The sequence below is a fragment of the Petaurus breviceps genome, unplaced genomic scaffold, assembly GCF_028583685.1.
Source record: "Petaurus breviceps papuanus isolate PSGF00001 unplaced genomic scaffold, PetGlider_PUasm1.0 551, whole genome shotgun sequence".
Classification (NCBI taxonomy): domain Eukaryota; kingdom Metazoa; phylum Chordata; class Mammalia; order Diprotodontia; family Petauridae; genus Petaurus; species Petaurus breviceps.
Genome location: NW_027186372.1, coordinates 12918275 through 12936129, shown reverse-complemented (window position 1 = coordinate 12936129; position 17855 = coordinate 12918275). Strand labels below are relative to the sequence as shown.

General features: G+C 42.8%; 1 protein-coding gene across 1 annotated transcript in view; it reads left to right on the top strand.

Annotated features, from left to right (window-relative positions):
• WWC1 (WW and C2 domain containing 1) overlaps positions 1–17855 on the top strand; it is a 153630-nt gene that overhangs the window by 114152 nt on the left and 21623 nt on the right. Inside the window, exons 10-15 of the mRNA XM_069102405.1 lie at positions 5976–6065; positions 6231–6766; positions 10668–10776; positions 12054–12134; positions 13730–13816; positions 15774–15966. Coding sequence (XP_068958506.1) covers positions 5976–6065; positions 6231–6766; positions 10668–10776; positions 12054–12134; positions 13730–13816; positions 15774–15966 — 1096 coding nt within the window. The remainder of the gene's footprint in view (positions 1–5975; positions 6066–6230; positions 6767–10667; positions 10777–12053; positions 12135–13729; positions 13817–15773; positions 15967–17855) is intronic.

Sequence of the window (17855 nt, the reverse complement as noted above, 5' to 3'; positions counted from 1 at the left end):
GATGGATGGATGGATGGATGGATGGATGGATGGATGGATGGATGGATAGATAGAATAATCCACAGCTCAACAACAACAGATGATGTATCTTGCTTGGCATAGTGATAAATAGTTATATAGGGAACAATATAAACATGTATGGACATATTGCCTAGCTATATATGGAATGAGATAGATATATTTATACAGCATTTTAAGATGTACACAGTGCTTTTCTCACAACAATTCTATGTGTTAGATAGCACTTCATAGTCACAAAGCATTTTCCCATTCGGTATTTTCTGTGGTCATCACAAAAGCTCTACAGACTAGATACTGGGAATATTATTATCCCTATTTTGCATCTGCAACAGCTGGAGGTTAAGTAACCTTTCCAGGATCCCATGTGATCTCAAACTCAGACCATCTAACTAAGTCCAAAGTTCCTTGCATTATATTGTGCTGCCTTTCATAGATCTTGACTGATAGGTGTTCATATTCAATTCCTTTGAACCACTGATTTCAGCCTTTCCAAGTAAACTTTTTATCAAAACTCTTCATAGGAAGTCAAGTTGGTTATGGAGGGTTGAATTTCCCCAGTCCACTGCTACATGGAGGGGGAGCTGATAAGTAGTGAAAAATGATCTAAAGACAAAATGAGAAGGAAAAGAAGCAAAGCGCATGAGTAATTAAGAGTTTAGGGTACTTCAAAGAATCTACTGGGAATCTCATTTAGTGCTAAAGATTCCATGTGCCCCATTTTGAAGTCTTTGTCTTGGACTTAGGAGAACCCTTGCTTCCCGTTGGCCCCTTTCCCAAGGTCCTCAGTTCCACACCTGCAACCAAACCCTGAAACTACTTTTGGGAGAAAGCCAAGTGACTTCATGGGGCATGGAGCTCTTCACCAATCCTGGCCTGCACAGCCTAGAGGGCTCATAAAGACCTACCTTGCTGAAATGTGCCATGGTCACTTTGGAGAGAGCTTTGAGATGATATGATGTAGAGAAAGGATCGCCAGAGCAGGAAACAGGAGACTAAAATTCTCATCCTTCTACCTCTTAGTAGCTGTGTGATTTTGAACAAGTCATTTAATTCTTCTGGGCCTTGATTTGATCATTTCTAAAATGAGGGAATTGGACTGGATGTCCCTTGATGTCCCTTTCAGTTCCAGAACTATGGTTAAGGGTTTGCTAGAGCCAGCTCAAACCTTCTCAAGACCAAATGTCAAATTTTCAGTATGAGTATTTTCACCTCAGAAATCTACAAACACTATAAATCAGGGCTTGATTTACTTTTTTATTGGTTTTCTAGACTTAAGGAAGTGATGGAGAAGATACTGATAATGTAAATTAAACTTAAAAGTATGTCACAAGTACATTTATTTCCTTTCAGAGATCTGGTTGTAAAACATTTACCAACAGGCCCCCTGCCTGTGGTCTGATTATTTTGGATAAATCATTTAACCTCTCTGGGCTTCAATTGACTCTACTTTAAATAAAGGCAGTAACATAAAAAAATGGAGTAGGTGTGGTTAGAAAGTAGTTGTTCTGAAAAAGATTTTTAATTTTACTGTTCTGCAAGCTCCATATTAGTCAACACTGTGATCTGGTAGCAAAAAACACTAGTGAGATCTCTGGCAGCACTAAGAGAGACATAGCTTCCAAGAATAGGTAGCTTGGCAGTCCCGCCATAAAGGGCCCTCATCAGACCTCATTTGGAATATTGTGTTGAGTTCTGGGCACCAGTGATTAAGAAAGACATGTCTAGAAAGAGAGTGTCCAGAATAAAATAATCAGGGCAAGTGAGTGAAGGGCTTTGAGTTCACGATCAGTTGAAGGAACTGACCATATTTAACCTGGAGAAGGGAAGACTCGGAAGGAAACATGATAGGTCAGTTTAGGTATTTGAAGGACCGTCATGTGGACTGTCATTGTTCTGCTTGGCCCCAGAGGGCAGAACCAGGAGCAAAAAGGCAGATTGAGGTTTGATATTAGGAAAAATTTCTTAACAATGAGAAATGTTCAGAAGTAGAGTAAGCTGCTACAAAAGGTGGGGGGAGTTCTGCCTCCTGAGATCTTCAAGCAGTGGCCAGTCACCATTTGTCAGGCATGTTATTGAGGGAATTCCCGTCATGGACGGGCTGGACTAGGTGGATTCTGTGAAGCAATAATGTTTACTATTTGGAAGCAATAATAGGACGTCTCCTCTCCCTGTGAAGACTGTGCCTCTAAGAGAGGTGTGTTTGCGAAGCTTTTTTGGTTCCCCTATGCTGGTCTCAAAGTCTCTTGCTGACCTCTCCTTCCCATTTCCCCATCCCATCTGGTGCAGAGTGTGCCCTGGACCACAGAAGTAAGAGTTGCCTTTCTGAAGCAGCTGCTGAGAATGCAATTTAGTGCTTTGGGAAGATTGAATCCTTAGGAGGGAATTAACAACAGAGAAGCCAGACAGCTTGTGGGCAGGGAGCCGGATGCTGCTGTGAGAAACCTCAAGACAGTTGCCTGGAGGCGGATGCTCTCTGGGCAGCATAGTTGCTAACAGAAGCAAGCATCCCCCTGGATGGAACAATTAATATAATAACCCTCCCCTGCCTCCATGGTCCCCTCTTTTCTTTATTTCTTTCCCTCTCTTCCTTCTCCCTCCATTTCTTTTTCTCTCGTCTTCCTTTTCCTCTCCTTCCTTTTCTCCTTCTGTTCTTCCCTCTGTTTTTCCCCTCTCCATTTCTTTCCCCACTCCTTCCTTTTCTGCTCTCTTTCTCTCTCTGTGTTTATCCCTCGCCCCCCTTTATCTAATGGCTGTCCTCCCACTCAAGGGAGGATATGAACCAAAATGAGCCCTGAAGATTCTAATAGCTAGCATTTATATAGCACTTTAAGGTTTACAAAATGCTCTGCAAATGTTATAATCTCATTGTATCCTCACAACAACCCTAGAAGGCAGGTGCTTTCATTATCCCCATTTTATAGATGAGGAAAATGAGTTAGGGGTTAAGTAAAAAAGTCAGAAAGACACACAGGCAGAGAGACACAGGGATGAGGTGGTGCGGCAAGATCCCCAACAATATGTCTGCCAGATTGGTAGGACTCACCCAGTCTCCACTTCGTAGGTCATGCTCTCCAGTCAGCATAATAGTCATTCTTTAAACATTTTGCTACACCTTATTTTCCAGAAGGTTAATTGGAACAGAGTGTAGTGCCCTTTTTTTTTTTTTGGCTTTTTAGAGGGCAGTTGGGGTTAAGTGACTTGCCCCAGGTCACAGGGCTAATTTTTTTTGTTAAGTGTCTGAGGCCAGATTTGAATTCAGGTCCTCCTGACTCCAGCGCGGGTGCTCTATTCACTGCCACCTAGCCACCCCTCCAGTCAGCATAATAAAAGATAATGCCTCCATCTTCATTGCTGAAAGTCCCACAAGAACTGCTAAATAACAGAGTAGCAATGGCTGATTCTGACTTATATTCTCCCACTCTGACCTTGCTTCTTACCTTGCCTTCAGTGCCCCAAATAGATGGATGTTTGAGGATTTTGTGTGTTCCTGGCCCCCTGTGGTGCATGAGTCATTGAAGAGAAAAACCATATGGCTTAGATAAGAGCCTCTCAGAGGTGATAGTCACACCTACATATTTTTGTGGGTACAAAGGGACATGAAATTCAAGGGTACTCTAAAAGCTTCATTGACTATAGAGTTCTAATTCTGTAAGCAGCCCACTGAGGCCCCTAATTTGGACTATGTTTCTCATTTGGAATCTGATGCAGTTAACCCTGGCTTGTCTCTCATGGATGAGAAGATGCTCAGGAGTGTCTCAAAGAATAGACATTAAGAACATAGTTCCTTGTTGACTTCAGCAATCATCCCCTTTCTAAAGATCTCTCTAGTGGATCATTGAGCGATCTTTCAATGTCTTCTGTTCTGTTGATATTAAAGAATTTCATTCATAAAGGATTCCATCTGCCTCAGATTCTGCCAGTTCACTAAAGCCCCAGGCATGCATTTTTACTGAGCTCCAGCCAGCCTCCTTTAGCAGAAAATGGTCAGAGAGGTCACTGAATATGGAAGTCCTTGGAGATCCTCATTTGCTAGGGGGAGGCCTGCCACTGGCCCTGCACGCTGACTCTGACTGTCCCTTCTCTTAATTGCCCTGGATTAAAATGTTCCACTATATTTTTTCTCCAACAACCTTCCATCTCTCTATGGGGTTTCTATAGAGCCAGCTTTGTTCTTTTTGTCTTGTTTTGTGGGCTGTTCTTTGAGGCTTGGTTTTGCTGGGATTTGTTGGTTTTGTTTTTCCTGACATTGAGAAGCTGAACAGGTTCATCAATGTTAGTCCCCTCTCAGTGGCTAAGCCCCAGTCTGGGTTCCCCAGCTTATCTCCAGTCCCTGACAGGGGCCTGGTGATCAGGCCACCAGGGGCAGCAAGGGGAGGGAGGCCCTCGCTAGCACAGATGGCAGCAGATGACAGCAGTGCTTCCAGACCCAGGAGCAGGCTGTACTCTTGACAAGGAACAGTGGAATACGTTCCCTCAGTATTTTTTAATTACCGGGATTTTCCTCAGAGCAGATGCAGCTTTGCATGCACTAGAGAACAATAGACTGTCACAGCCCAAGGAGAGTCCCATTCCCATTCATGACAACAAGACTGTTCTTGTTTCATGTTAGAGTGGCCCTTCCTAACCAAACCTCCGGAAACTGGTAGTTGCCATAATTGGAGAAGGGTTGAGAAAACTTCAAACCCTGGGGGAGACTGGAGAGCCCATCTGAGTTGGCTTTAAAAGAGGGTTGGATGGAAATTTGGGGGGTTTTCCATAGAATTGGAGAGTACTTCAGTCTTCATTGGAATTTAGGTAGGGAGCTGGAAAGTACTTGTATTTTATAAATAATCCTTCAAGAACAGAGAGAGAGAGAGTTTTAGCCTGCTGTTTACTTGCTACTCTGTGGATTCAGAATCCCAAAGATACCTTAGCACTAAGAAGTGTGAGTGTGTGTGTGTGTGTGTGTGTGTGTCAGAGAGAGAGAGAGAGACAGAGACAGAAAGATGGAGCTGAGAGGGGTAAGTCAGGAGTGGGAGAACCTTTTTTTCTTCTTTTTGTGAGGCAGTAAGATAAAGAATGGAAAGAACACGTCTTGGAGTGAGGAGAGTTGGATTAGACTTCCAGCTCTGATACTTCCTAACTGTGTGACTGTGGATTCTAGTGACTAGATAAAGTCAGTATACCTATCTGTGCCTTAATTTACTCATCTGTCGGGGCGGCTAGGTGGTACAATGAGTAAAGTGCCGGCCCCGGAGTCAGGAGGACCCGAGTTCGGTTCTGGCCTGAGACACAACACCCACACAAAAACACTAGCCGTGTAACCTTGGGCAAGTTACTTAACCCCAATTGCCCTTCAAAAGGCAAAAAAAAAAATTGCTCATCTGTAAAATATGAGTAATTCTAACTATTGAGAGGCAATATTCGTATAGTGCATAAAGGGCTGGCCTCAGAGCGAGGCAGGTTCAAGCATTGCCCCTGACATATACTATGACCCAGATGAAGCCACTTAACTTTGATGTCATCAGAATACTATGACTACATATATTGCGAACCAATTACTTGTCTGTCTGAGCAGAGGATATAGAATATCAGGTCTGCACTTTTATTAACAAGTCACATCCAACTCTGTGACTCCATTTAGGTTTTTCATGGTAAAGATACTAGAATGGTTTGCCATTTCCTTCTCCAGCTCATTTTACAGCTGAGGAAACTGAGGCCAACAGGGTTAAGTGACTTGCCCAGATTCGGTAAGTGTCTGAGGCTGGATTTGAACTCAGGTCTTTCTGACTCCAGGCTCAGCACTGTCCACTGTGCCACCTCAGGTCTGGGCAGTGCTATTGTTAAGAAAGCTCTTTGTAAATCTCTAACCTCTCTGGAAACAGAAGTTATTTCATGTGAATTATTTTGTGAGGAGCGTAGAGAGATATGTTAACACTTCACTTTACTGCCTTCTAATCTGTGCCTCTCTATAGGCTGAAGTTAAATAGTAAGAGAAACCAGCTGGTGCGAGAACTGGAAGAGATGACAAGGCTAGTTGCAAGTCTCCACGTTCAGCTGAAAAGGTGAGTATTTGGTAGTGGTCTAGTTGACTTTCTACACTTTGGACCCAGGCATCAGAAAACTCTCAGGCCCTAAGTCTGCTGCCATTCCCTGTAGCTTTGGAGGGAGGGCCTAGAGCTGCAGAGTCTCTCCATGTGATGCAGACTTTTCCATCATCCTTCCTGCAGCCTCTCCAGCAGCATGCAGTCCCTGTCCTCTGGCAGCAGCCCTGGCTCTCTCACATCCAGCCGGGGTTCCCTGGCAGCCTCCAGCTTGGACTCTTCCACCTCAGCCAGCTTGACTGATCTCTACTATGATCCACTGGACCAGCTGGATTCCGAGCTCCAGAGCAAAGTGGAATTCCTGCTAATGGAGGGGGCCACTGGCTTCCGGCCCTCAGGCTACATCACCACCATCCATGAGAATGAAGTGGTAAAGACTCAGAAAGCTGAGGCAGCCAGCCGCCTTCAGGCTCTCCGCTCTCTGTCTGGCACTCCCAAGTCCATGACTTCACTCTCCCCTCGATCCTCTCTTTCCTCCCCATCCCCACCCTGCTCCCCTCTGGTCGTCGATCCCCTCTTAGCAGGAGATGCTTTCCTGAGCTCCTTGGACTTGGAAGATCCAGAGCTGAATGTCAACTTTTCTGAGCTCACCCTTGGTGGCGGCACTGGAAGTGGTTACCGACTGGAGGAAACTGGAGGGGAGGAGAAGCAATTCTGTCAAGGTAGAGCTTTCCCCGCTAGTTCTGAAAAGGGGCAGTCACGGGGACCTCACTGGGCCAGGGCTTAGCTGGTGCGTAGCTTCCAAAAATGCCTTGGCCACTGGTCTTCTCAGCCCTCCTTATTCTCTTTTCGGCAAGCTCAGCTAGAGTCATTTAGGAAACCGGAGCCAGATGCTGTCTCACTCACAAAGATGGAATATGTTATCTCTCCTCCTTCCCTTCTGCTACGAGTATCCTATGCAAAAGTAGAGTTGCATCCAACCATGCCATCACAATGAGTCCTATCTGAGGGGCGGCTAGGTGGCTCAGTGAATAGAGCACCAGCCCTGGAGTCGGGAGGACCTGAGTTCAAATCCAGCCTCAGACACTTGACACACTTATTAGCCATGTGACTTTGGGCAAGTCACTTAACCCCAATTGCCCTCCAAAAAATAAAAAAGCAAAAAAAATAATAATAATAATGAGGCCTCTCTGGGCTGTGAGGACCTGGTGATATGGAAGAACCCTTAATCTTATAGGTTTTATGCCTCCTTGTCCCTAGTTACTCAGAAACCTGTGGTATCCGTAAGCTGCCCACATATGCTGCCTGTGACTTTGGGCCCCTAAGAAAAGAGACAAGAGTCTGGCTGCCCCAAGCCTTCCTTTTGGCCGAGCTTAGAATAGAATCTTTAGTCACTGGGTAAGCAGTGAAATAAGTGGGATGATCTACACTGAGTGTCCTTAACCTTTTGTGTTATGGACCCCCTTTGGCAGTCTGATTATACTATGATCCCCTTCTCAGGATACTGTTTTTTAATGCATAAAAAAAATACATAGTCTTACAAATGAAACAAATTGTATAAAAATAAAAATATGATTTTTTTTCCTGTCCAAGTTCCTAGACACCCTAAAATCTATCCAAAGACTCTTTGAGGGTCTGTAAACCCCAGATTAAGAATACCTGGTTGACATATTCTCAAAGGTTGTGTTTCTCGGGCCTTTGCAACTAGCCCAGCTAATTCCAGCACAGAGCTTGGATATCAGAAACAAAGAAAGGATATCTCTCAGCCCACAAAGACTTACTGAACTCCTTCAAGGTGTCTCTGATCCTGTACGAGGGGCTTGGGCTGCAAAGTAAAAGAACAGACAGTGGTCCTGGCTCTCAAGTAACTTATCTCCCCAGAAATTCTCTGCCTACAGAGGGATCTGTCTGCTTATGGGACAGGACCTGAAGCAAATAGAGCTTATCTTATCCTTAAAGCAAATACAACCCCAGGAATGTAGGAATGTAGATCCAGTTAGCACTGGGCCCAAACGAATCGACTTCAGATGACAGCGTTATATGGTGTGAGGAGAAGGGAGGAGAATGAGGAAAGGCTGCAGCAGTAAAAGGAACCCTGTTGGGTGAATTCCTGGCATTTAATCAGAGCAACAGGCTGGAACATCAATGCTGCCCACCGGCCCTGTGTCTGAAGCAGCTAGATGGATGCGAGCAGAGTACACCCCTTACTGCTTAAAGAAGAGAATCTTAAAATAAATAGAAAGCAAGTACTTTTTTAATGCAGCGGGTGGTAAACTGAAGAAAATCTTTTACCCTGTGAGGTGGTCCAGACTGCAGATATAAAGAGGTTAAAACAGGATCTAGGCAAATCTGTGAATATAAATTCTACAATGCAAAGGTTCTTAACCTGAGGTTTATGAACTTGATTGTTGTTGGGATTTTTTGATACATATTTGAAAACTGTGATCCAGTATAATTGCTTTGTAATCTTGTGCATTTTTTTATGCATTTAAGAACATTATTCTGAGAAAGAGTATGTGGGTTTCACCAGACTGCCCAAGGGGTCTGTGAAAGGGACTCCTGCTATGATGGAATTATTCAGTTACATTAAAAATGTCCAGACACAGGCAATGAAGTCAGGCTCATAAAAGGCAGCTCTGATGTTCATCCGCAAACTTCCTTGGAGTCACTGTCAGTCAGGATGCAGGGCTTAATGAACCATGGGTCTGAGTGCAGCTTTTCTTATGTTTGTGTGAATGGTCTTATGGGGAGGTCCCTTGTCAGTGGAATTGGGGCTGGTGGCAGGAGCTAGGCACTCAACTGCTAAGCAGGTTAAGTGATTAGTACTGCTGTTCAGTCAGCAGACAGAGTAATCTCCCTAAGTGGTTTAGAGGAGAAGGGGAAGACCTATCTGGCTTTATGATGCTGGCTCTGATCCCTGCAGTATGACTGATCATGGGAGACTTGGGCCTCAGAACTATACTTCCTATGAGGTGGGAGGGAGGAAAAATAAGGAAAACCTCTACACTGTCTTCAGGGTAGCTAGGTGGTACAGTGAACAGCATGCCAGGCCTGGAGTCAGGAAGACAGCTGTTCCTAAGTTCAAATCTGACTTCTGGGGGCGGCTAGGTAGTGCAGTGAATAGAGCACTGGCCCTGGAGTCAGGAGGACCTGAGTTCAAATCCGCCCTCAGACATTTAACACTTACTAGCCGTGTGATCTCGGGCAAGTCACTTAACCACAATTGCCCTGCCTTCCCCCCTCCAAAAAAGAAAAAAAAAATCTGACCTCAGATATTTACTAGTTGTGTGACCCTGGGCAAGTAACTTAACCCTGTTTGCCTCAGTTTCCTCATCTTTAAAATGAGCTTCAGAAGGAAATGGCAAAACAAACCAGTTTCTCTGCCAAGAAAACCCCAAGTGAAGTCACAAAGAGTCGGATGCCATTGAGATAACTGAACAACAAAAATATGCTGTCTTCATGGACGTCAGCTTTGGAAAGACGTCTCTTAGCAGCATTCAACAGGTCTTCCCCTTTTCTTCCTTCTCTGCCTTCCCAGCAGGCACTGTAATTGATGATAAGATTGTCCTTCCTTCCCCTCTGTGCCAGACACACACTGTCATCCCAGTTCAGTGGTAAGACTGCTAGACAGACACAGCTGGTATTCAACATTCATTCTAATTACTTGGCCAAGGTCTAGAAGCTTAGAGACCCTGTCCCAAGTGACCTAGTGGGTGAGAACTTCAAAGAATCAGGGAAGAAATGGGGCCTAGTCTGTGCAAAGCATTATTCTAGATATCAGCATACAGAAACAAAAAGGAAAAATAGACCCGGCCTTTTTTTTTTTAAAGGAGAAAGGGAAATGGGAAGGGGGGAACAGTAGTCTCTTTCCATACTACCTCTCCCTCAGGACTGATAGGATAAGTAACAATGTTTTTGCCTCAATATTTCACATTTATTTAGTACTTTAAAATATTTAAGCACCTTACAGCAACCATGTGAGGCTGTTATCTCCATTTTATAGATAAGGAAGCATGAGGAAGAATGGGATGGTAGATAGAGTTTCCTTTAAAATGTGGAAGACCTAGCGTTCAAATCTTTAGTCATATAATAAAAATGTGACCTTTGGCAAATCAGTTAGCCTTTCAGTGCCCTAGGCAACTTCCTCTGACCCTTAAATTGCCCAGGAGGTGTTGGCCTACTTTGTTAGAGAGAGCTTCCTCTTCTGGGAATTTCTGATCTCAATGAAATCCCAGAACCAGTCCCTAACCCTATAGATAGGGAGATTTAGGCTTATCCTTATGTAGGATTGTGGAACTAGTCTGAGTCAGAGCTGGGATTCACATACAGGTCTCTGGACTCTAAACTCAAATCTCTCTCCATTATACCATTCCGCCTCTCAGAGACGACATGGGAATTATTTTTAATTTTCTTTGACTCTTGGGGAGCAGTGGGGCAAGGACAGGTCACTAGGAGATGTGTTTTGCCTACGTATGATATTTTCTCAACCTGAGATCCTTGAGGGAAGGAGCTATACCTTTTTGTCTTTGTATGCCCAGTGTCTGGCATATACTAGGCACATGAGGACTGCTTATTGATTGACTGATTAGCTGACTTATTCTCCTCCTCTTCCTCCTCCTTCAGGCTCGAATGTGGCCAGAGGACCCGTCCTGAAAGTAGCCTGTGTATCGGCGGCAGTGTCAGATGAGTCAGTGGCAGGAGACAGTGGCGTGTACGAGGCTTCTGGGCAGAGGTAACAATCTGTGTTGTTTCTCTCTCTCTGCCTCGGGTCGCTGAGCACAAGGAGGGCAGGGGCCACCTTGCAGCATCTGAGGATGGCGCCATGCATCGTTAGAGTTTTTAACAGTGGTGATGGTGATGGTGATGGTGCAAAGATGTAGCCCTGATCGTAATCTGGTTCTCTGTCCTCAGAAGATGCTCTGGTTCAAGAGCTGTGTGTTGAAGAAAAAGGGCTAAGGACTTTGAAAGTTAGAGAAAATGTCAGCTCTTTGTCATCTGGGAATGGTTTTAAACGTCCCAGGACCATAGGGAACAATTAGAAGAAAGAAGCCCCTGTTCTCTGAACTTTTTTCACAGATGAGCACTGGGACCATTTATTAAAACCTAATGCTTGACTTGCCTAGAAATGGGGGCTCCAGGTGATTTTATAGGCAAACCTAAAGAAGAAAGCACAGGGAAAGGGGGTTCACTTTGGTAGGTAAACACAAAGTCTCATTGTTACATTAATTTATTTACATTTTAATTGAGATCTTTTGGTTTTATACAATCTTTATTTCCCATATCTTCTTCCCACATATACATACTTCCCTACGCAGAAAGGCATCCCTGCAACAAATAATAAGAAAGAGGGTTGGGGGGAGGGGGCAGGCGAAGTAACTCAGCAAAACAAACCAGCATATCAAACATAATTGACAATGTCCTCGGTATTCCATACCAATGGTTCACCACCTCTACAAAGAAGGGAGGAAGGTTCATTTTCTCATCTCTTCTTCAGGACAAAGCTTGCTCATTATAATTACAGCATTCAGTGTTAAATTTTTTCTTAATTTACAAGTTACATTTGATTTTACATACATCTCATTGATGTTTTTATTGTTACCTCACAGCCATTTCTAGAATCGCCCTCTCTGGGGATACCTTTTGTTAAGCAAAGAACCATAGTGAGGTGAATATTCTACCTTAGTATGCTCTCACCTCTCTGCAGAGGAAGGGTTTTGTGTTTCATCCCCTATTCTCTCCGGCCATTGTTGGTTTCAGCCATTGTGCAGAATGTCTCTACTTCTGCTTATATAACTCCACATCAGTTCATGTGGTGCTTTCTCTGTTTCTCTGAATTCTCACATTTATCATTTCTTACTGCACCATAATATTCTGTTATATTCAAATACCACAAATGTGTTTCAGTCTTTCCCCATCACTGGTTCATTTAGAAATGCACATAGCTGTCCTTGTATTTCCTGATGGGAGCTGCTTAAACCCTGATTTTTTTTCTCCTTTGTTGCCTTTCAGACTGGGCACTTCAGAAGCTACTGTTTTTGACAGTGATGAGTTGGAGGCCATAGGAGCTGCCAGAGTTCAGATTGCTCTGAAGTAAGGACTGGGAAAGGGGGCAAAGGAATAGGGAAGTTTGATTGTGAGACTTAACTCATTTTCCAGACCCTCCACACCTTAAACTTTACTTTTTTACATTTGTTTCATGGGATTCTCACATTCTGTGTATGAAGGAGTTAGGACAGGTGCGATTATCTCCTTTTGACAGAGGAAGAAGCAGGCACAAAGAGACAGAATGACTTGCCCAAGGTTGCACAGAACGTAAACTCCAGAGTCAAACTAGAACCCAGATCTCAAACTTCCAATCCAATATCTTTCCACTGTGCTATAGTGTATTCCTTTTATGTTACACATTTAAAAGTTTGACATGTTCTCAAATCTTTGGAGCGTTCATCCTAGCCCGGTTCCTTACCTATGGTAAGGACACCTTTATTATTGGAGAACTTTTCTTGATAGTTGACTCCAGGATGCTCTTACCCTCCTGAGCCCAATTCAAAGTCATGTGAGCTCAGCTTTGCAGAATCGCATTGGTCAAAGCTACTGTAAACACATGCAAATAACTCCCTGAATATGCTTTCTGAAGTCTTCAACTTGCACACCTCCTCAACCATGAGAGAATTGATTTGTAATAAACACCTTGCTTGACCTGGGAACACAACGTTGGTTCAAAGATGGGCTCATCCACTAAGCCACGGCCGCAGATGGAATCGTGCCAGCAGAGGGAGCTCTCAGACTAGTCTCACTGCCTTTTCCCTGAGGATTCCTTTGAGTAGGAGGATCCTACTCAATCTAGTAGCTTCTCCCACTAAGAAGTGGTGTGCACATTTGCATTCATATAAATAGATGTGGATGTGCACCCCTACATACATTGTGCCTACCTTCAGAAACAATTTGTGGTAACTGAAATGAGCTACTACAGTTTAATTTAAACTTCGAGTTTTCTGGCAGCTAAGGCAAACAGGAAACATTTCATTATATTGTTCTCATTGTTTGATAAGAGAAAGCAAACTTGTTCTTCTGGGGGGGGGAAAGCTTCTTCCTTATCTTGAAGTTACAGAATCATAGAATCACAGACCTCTAGAAGACCTGAAAGGTACCTTTGAGTTCTTCCCTCCCCGCCAAAGAAACCCTGGTCCCCACCATGGAGACCTAGTCTAATCCCTTCGTGAAAGACTAAGTGTCACAGACTTTAAATGACATTTCCAAATCAGGTCAGTTGCAGAGGCAGGAGAACTGAGTTTTCCTTCTGCTATATTAGGTTGAATGGAGTCATTGATTGGGGCCATATAATGGACTTTGGGTACCATAACGGAAAATGTCTTCAGTTACAAGTTTGGCAAAAAAATACAGAAACATTCTTCAAAGAGACATCTCTTATAAAAAGATATATCAACCCCTCTATAAAAACTGAAAGCATAACATTAAATCTTAGCTCAGCAAAGGGATGTCTGCAGGGAGCTGAGATAATGTGGTCCAGGTCTGTTGCTTTGTGATAATCTAACAATACAGCAAAGAGTAAATGTGTTGAAAACTCTTCCATCATCGGTTCCTAAGCCATTAGCAACTGCATCTTCTTGCTACTGAAGAAGCATTTTGTTAATAACAGGTGCTACATGTTCCCCATTTCATTTCAGGTATGATGAGAAGAATAAGCAATTTGCGATATTAATCATCCAGCTGAGTAACTTTGCTGCTCTGTTGTTGCAACAAGACCAGAAGGTGTAAGTATGGAAGCTGAGGGCCCAAGGGTCATCCTCCACCAGTACTGAAATGCTTGGTTCCCAAACACACATTTTCTTCGGTGTCAAAGGCTTCATTTGTGTCATAAACACTTCTTACATATTTATGGTATTGCGCATTACTGTGATTTGGGATTATCATTTGATTCTGATTCCCTAATAATGCTAAATGTACATTTGCAAAAGGTCTGCCCTTAGTTTACCCAGTAGATGTGATCCTGAAAAAAAATGCACATGTATTGTCATATTTAATAATTTTAAAATATTATGAATCTTGGTAAATGGAAAAAATTTTAATGGCATTGTTAGAATAGGGACAAGTGGGAGAAAAGGAGACTTGCTATTTCATTCAGCCATAGATTGAAGATTCTTTCAGTAATCAGCCCCTAATTTATTTTTTGTGTAAGTTAAATTTTTTGTATAATAGACTTTCTTTGAAAAACATGACAAACCTATCATTCTAAATAGGCATTGTAATTGCTGCACTTTTCTGAAAGATTTTTAGGCTTGGGTGGGGCACTTGTTTTTGTTTTTAATGTGGTACTGTTTCTTCACAACCACCCTTCTCTCTTCCCACCCCACCCCCATCCCCACCACATATACATGTCAAGTGTCACTTGGCTCAGGTTTCTGGGGAAGGAGTCTATATTTCCTCTCTCAGGCAGTTTAAGATCCCATGGCTTAGACTAGTGACATTTTGATTTCTCAGAGGACACATGAATTCTCTTTAGCCTAGTCTATCTTCTCCATAGTGTGATAGTCCCTTAAGGAACAAGATCTATTGAATTATGTTCTCTGCAGGCCTGGACTCCAAGTGACTGTCTCCTACTAGGCAGTGTGTAAGAGTCCTAGGACTTTCTGTAAAGGGCCACTTTGCTTCTGTTCATTTGTCCCTCCGCTTTCCCTTCTCCAAGCCATTTGGGGAGACTGCTGTACACAGATACATACAGGTATACAGCCTTCTCCTTTGTATGTATACATTTATTTTTTGTATATGTTGCCTCCCCTGTTGGAATGTAAGCTCCTTGAGGACAGACAGTGAACCCTTTCTTCCTTATTATTGCCAGCACTTAGGACAGCAGCTTAGCAGGCACTTAATCAATGTGCATTGGTTGATTGACAATGACATCCTAAGGGTGGATCTTCTGGGGAATTCCTTGAGAAATGGGTTCATTTCCCAGCCTTTTTACCACCTTCTTTTTTGGAAGGCTTGTTTGTTTCCAAGCCCAGAGGGCCTTTGCCAAGAACCCACTCTGCTTTTTCTTTGTACACAAGACCATCCATAACTTTTCTTCCCTACTTCCTGTGAAACAGAATAGAGAGGACCAAATGCTCTAAGTATCACTAAGAGACGGACAATTCTGTTCTTAGAATCTGATGATGAAATTTCCTGGAGGCTTCACATAGCCTTCTCCTTTGCTGTTGTTGTTCAGTTCTGTCCAACTCTTTGTGACCCTATTTGGGGTTTTCTTGGCAAAGATACTGGAGTGGTTTACTATTTCCTTCCCTAGCTCGATGAAGAAACTAAGGCAAAGAGGGCTAAGTGACTTGCCCAGGGTCACTCAGACAGTAAGTGTCTGAGGTCAGACTTGAACTCAGGAAGATGAGTCTTCCTGTCTCCAAGCCCAGCACTCTATCCACTGCTTCCTGATCTACAAAAATAAAGTAAGGGGTCATATCTTCTTTCTCCATTCTGTTCTTGTTCATTAGTTTTAAAAGCCTGGTGACTTTTTTCTCATCTTTTGTAATTTTTAAAAATTTTATTATATTTGTATTGTATTGTAAAAATTTTATTTATTTTATTTTCACATTATAAACATTTACAGATTACTTTCAATCCTGCGAGTTCTCTTGTAACAAAGTAAAGCTAATAGTACAGTGACAGCAACTTGCCCTTTGTCTGTGAAAGAGTTAACTCAAGTCCCATGTTTTCTTTTAGGAATGTCCGTGTTGCTATCCTTCCTTGCTCTGAAAGCACAACTTGCTTGTTCCGGACGAGGCCCCTGGAAGCTTCTGACAATCTTGTGTTCAATGAAATGTTCTGGGTGTCCATCTCCTATCCCTCTCTACACCAGAAGACCCTAAGAGTGGATGTCTGTACTACAGATCATAACCACATGGAAGAGTGCCTGGTGAGGCCCATTTCCCTTTGTCTTCAGAACTTTGTCTACAGGCTAGTCATTATCTGAGTTCACTATCATTTTAAAATATCAATCTGATAAATTCACACCTATGTATTTGGGCTAAAATGTGTTCATTTTTCTATAAGTTAATAATAATAATAATAATAATAGTCACATAGAGCTTTGAATTTTCAAAATCTTACATGTATAAAATCTTATTTGATAAATTATTATAATTATATATTATCTTATTTGATTCTAGGGCTGCAGCCCTGTGAGGCAAATGCTATTATTATCTCCATTTTACAGATGAGGAAATAGTGGTTAAGTGACTCACAAAGATGACTTTGTTAGTGAATATCTGAACAAGGATTCAAACTCAGGGCTTCCTGATCTCACCTCTGATCCAAGGTTCCATCCACTAAGCATGCCTCCCAAATGTATTACGTTTTATGAAAGGAACATAGGGCAGTGGTTATCTTAAAGCACTAACCAATGGTAGAAATGAAGGCACCATGGTGAAAAGAGATATTTTTGCTCAGGGGACAAAGGATGTCTTTCTATAGTCCCTTAAATTACACAATAAGATAACTAAATAGGGATAGCTTCATCAAAGCAAGACAAATCAGTCTCCAGAATTCCAGGTCCCAGAACAGAATTTCTACCTAACAGGTCATTGCTATTAGTCTTTCATGCTCTAAGGAAAAGAGTAGAGCCTGCATTTTACTCCACAGGCAGATGCCCAGTTTCCCTCCAGGGCAAGTACCATTGTGTACAGGAACAGAGGCTGATCCAGTTTTCCTTCCATTTATCCCCAGTTTTCCCATCTGACCAATTACCATCAGAGTTGATGAAAACTTTGATGAAAAAGATGGAACTTTTTCCAGGACTAGCCTTGATAGGACTTGGGACCTATGAATGAAATGAAAATGAATGAAAAACCACTCTAGAACTGAGAATCTGTAACAGGCCCACAGCTCCATCGAACACACTTAGCAGCCTTAAACTGTTAGGCTGTTGACACTTTTCTAATCTTTTCCAATAGATAAGCCCACGGACAGGTACCCACTATGCTCCAAATGTGTCAGTTTATTTTTCTCATCTTTTTTCATCAACAAGAATTTTTTTAATTCCTACTATGCTTCTGGCGTTTGTGCTAGGCACCAGAGTACACAAAGTCAACAATGAAATAGTCCCTCCCCTCAACATCAAATTATCAAATGAGATAATATTTGTAAAGCTTAGCACAGCACCTGGCACTCAATAATTATTTAATAAATGCTTATTTCCTTATCTTTACCAAAGGAGCTTTCTTTTGATTGGAGGAAAACAACCTGTACGCATGTAACAGCAAGCACCCCGACATCCCCAGGGTGGCTGCCAACTCAGGTTCTTAGATCTGCTTTTCTAAAGGACAGCAACTCAAAATGGGTTAACAATCTTGCTTTAATCAAACATATGTCATTTACCTAGTTCAGGGGAAAAAAGTCAGCACCCCAAATTTCAGAGAATACAAACAAGTTACAAGCAGACAAAAAATAAAGAGAAACAGATCAGCAGACAGGCTTCCAACTGTCTGACCATTACATCCATACCGAGTCAGTTACCAGAGAGGGAAGCAGCAACATCTGGGTTTTCAAAGCCGGGGGGCTCAACGGCTGCCCAGAGTCTCTTCTGGTCAAATCACACAACTCTTCTCAAAGTGAGCCCCAAAACAAAACCTCACATCAGGGTTCATATAGCCTTCTCCTGGTTCAGAGAATGGCACAACCCTCTTGACCCACTGACCAATCACACAGCACCAAGGTGTGGACATTACTGAAAACCAAGCTTGCTGCCACAGGCTCCAGGTGCACTTAAGCCTATCAAAGGGCCTAGGGGCAGGGAAGATCTTAAAT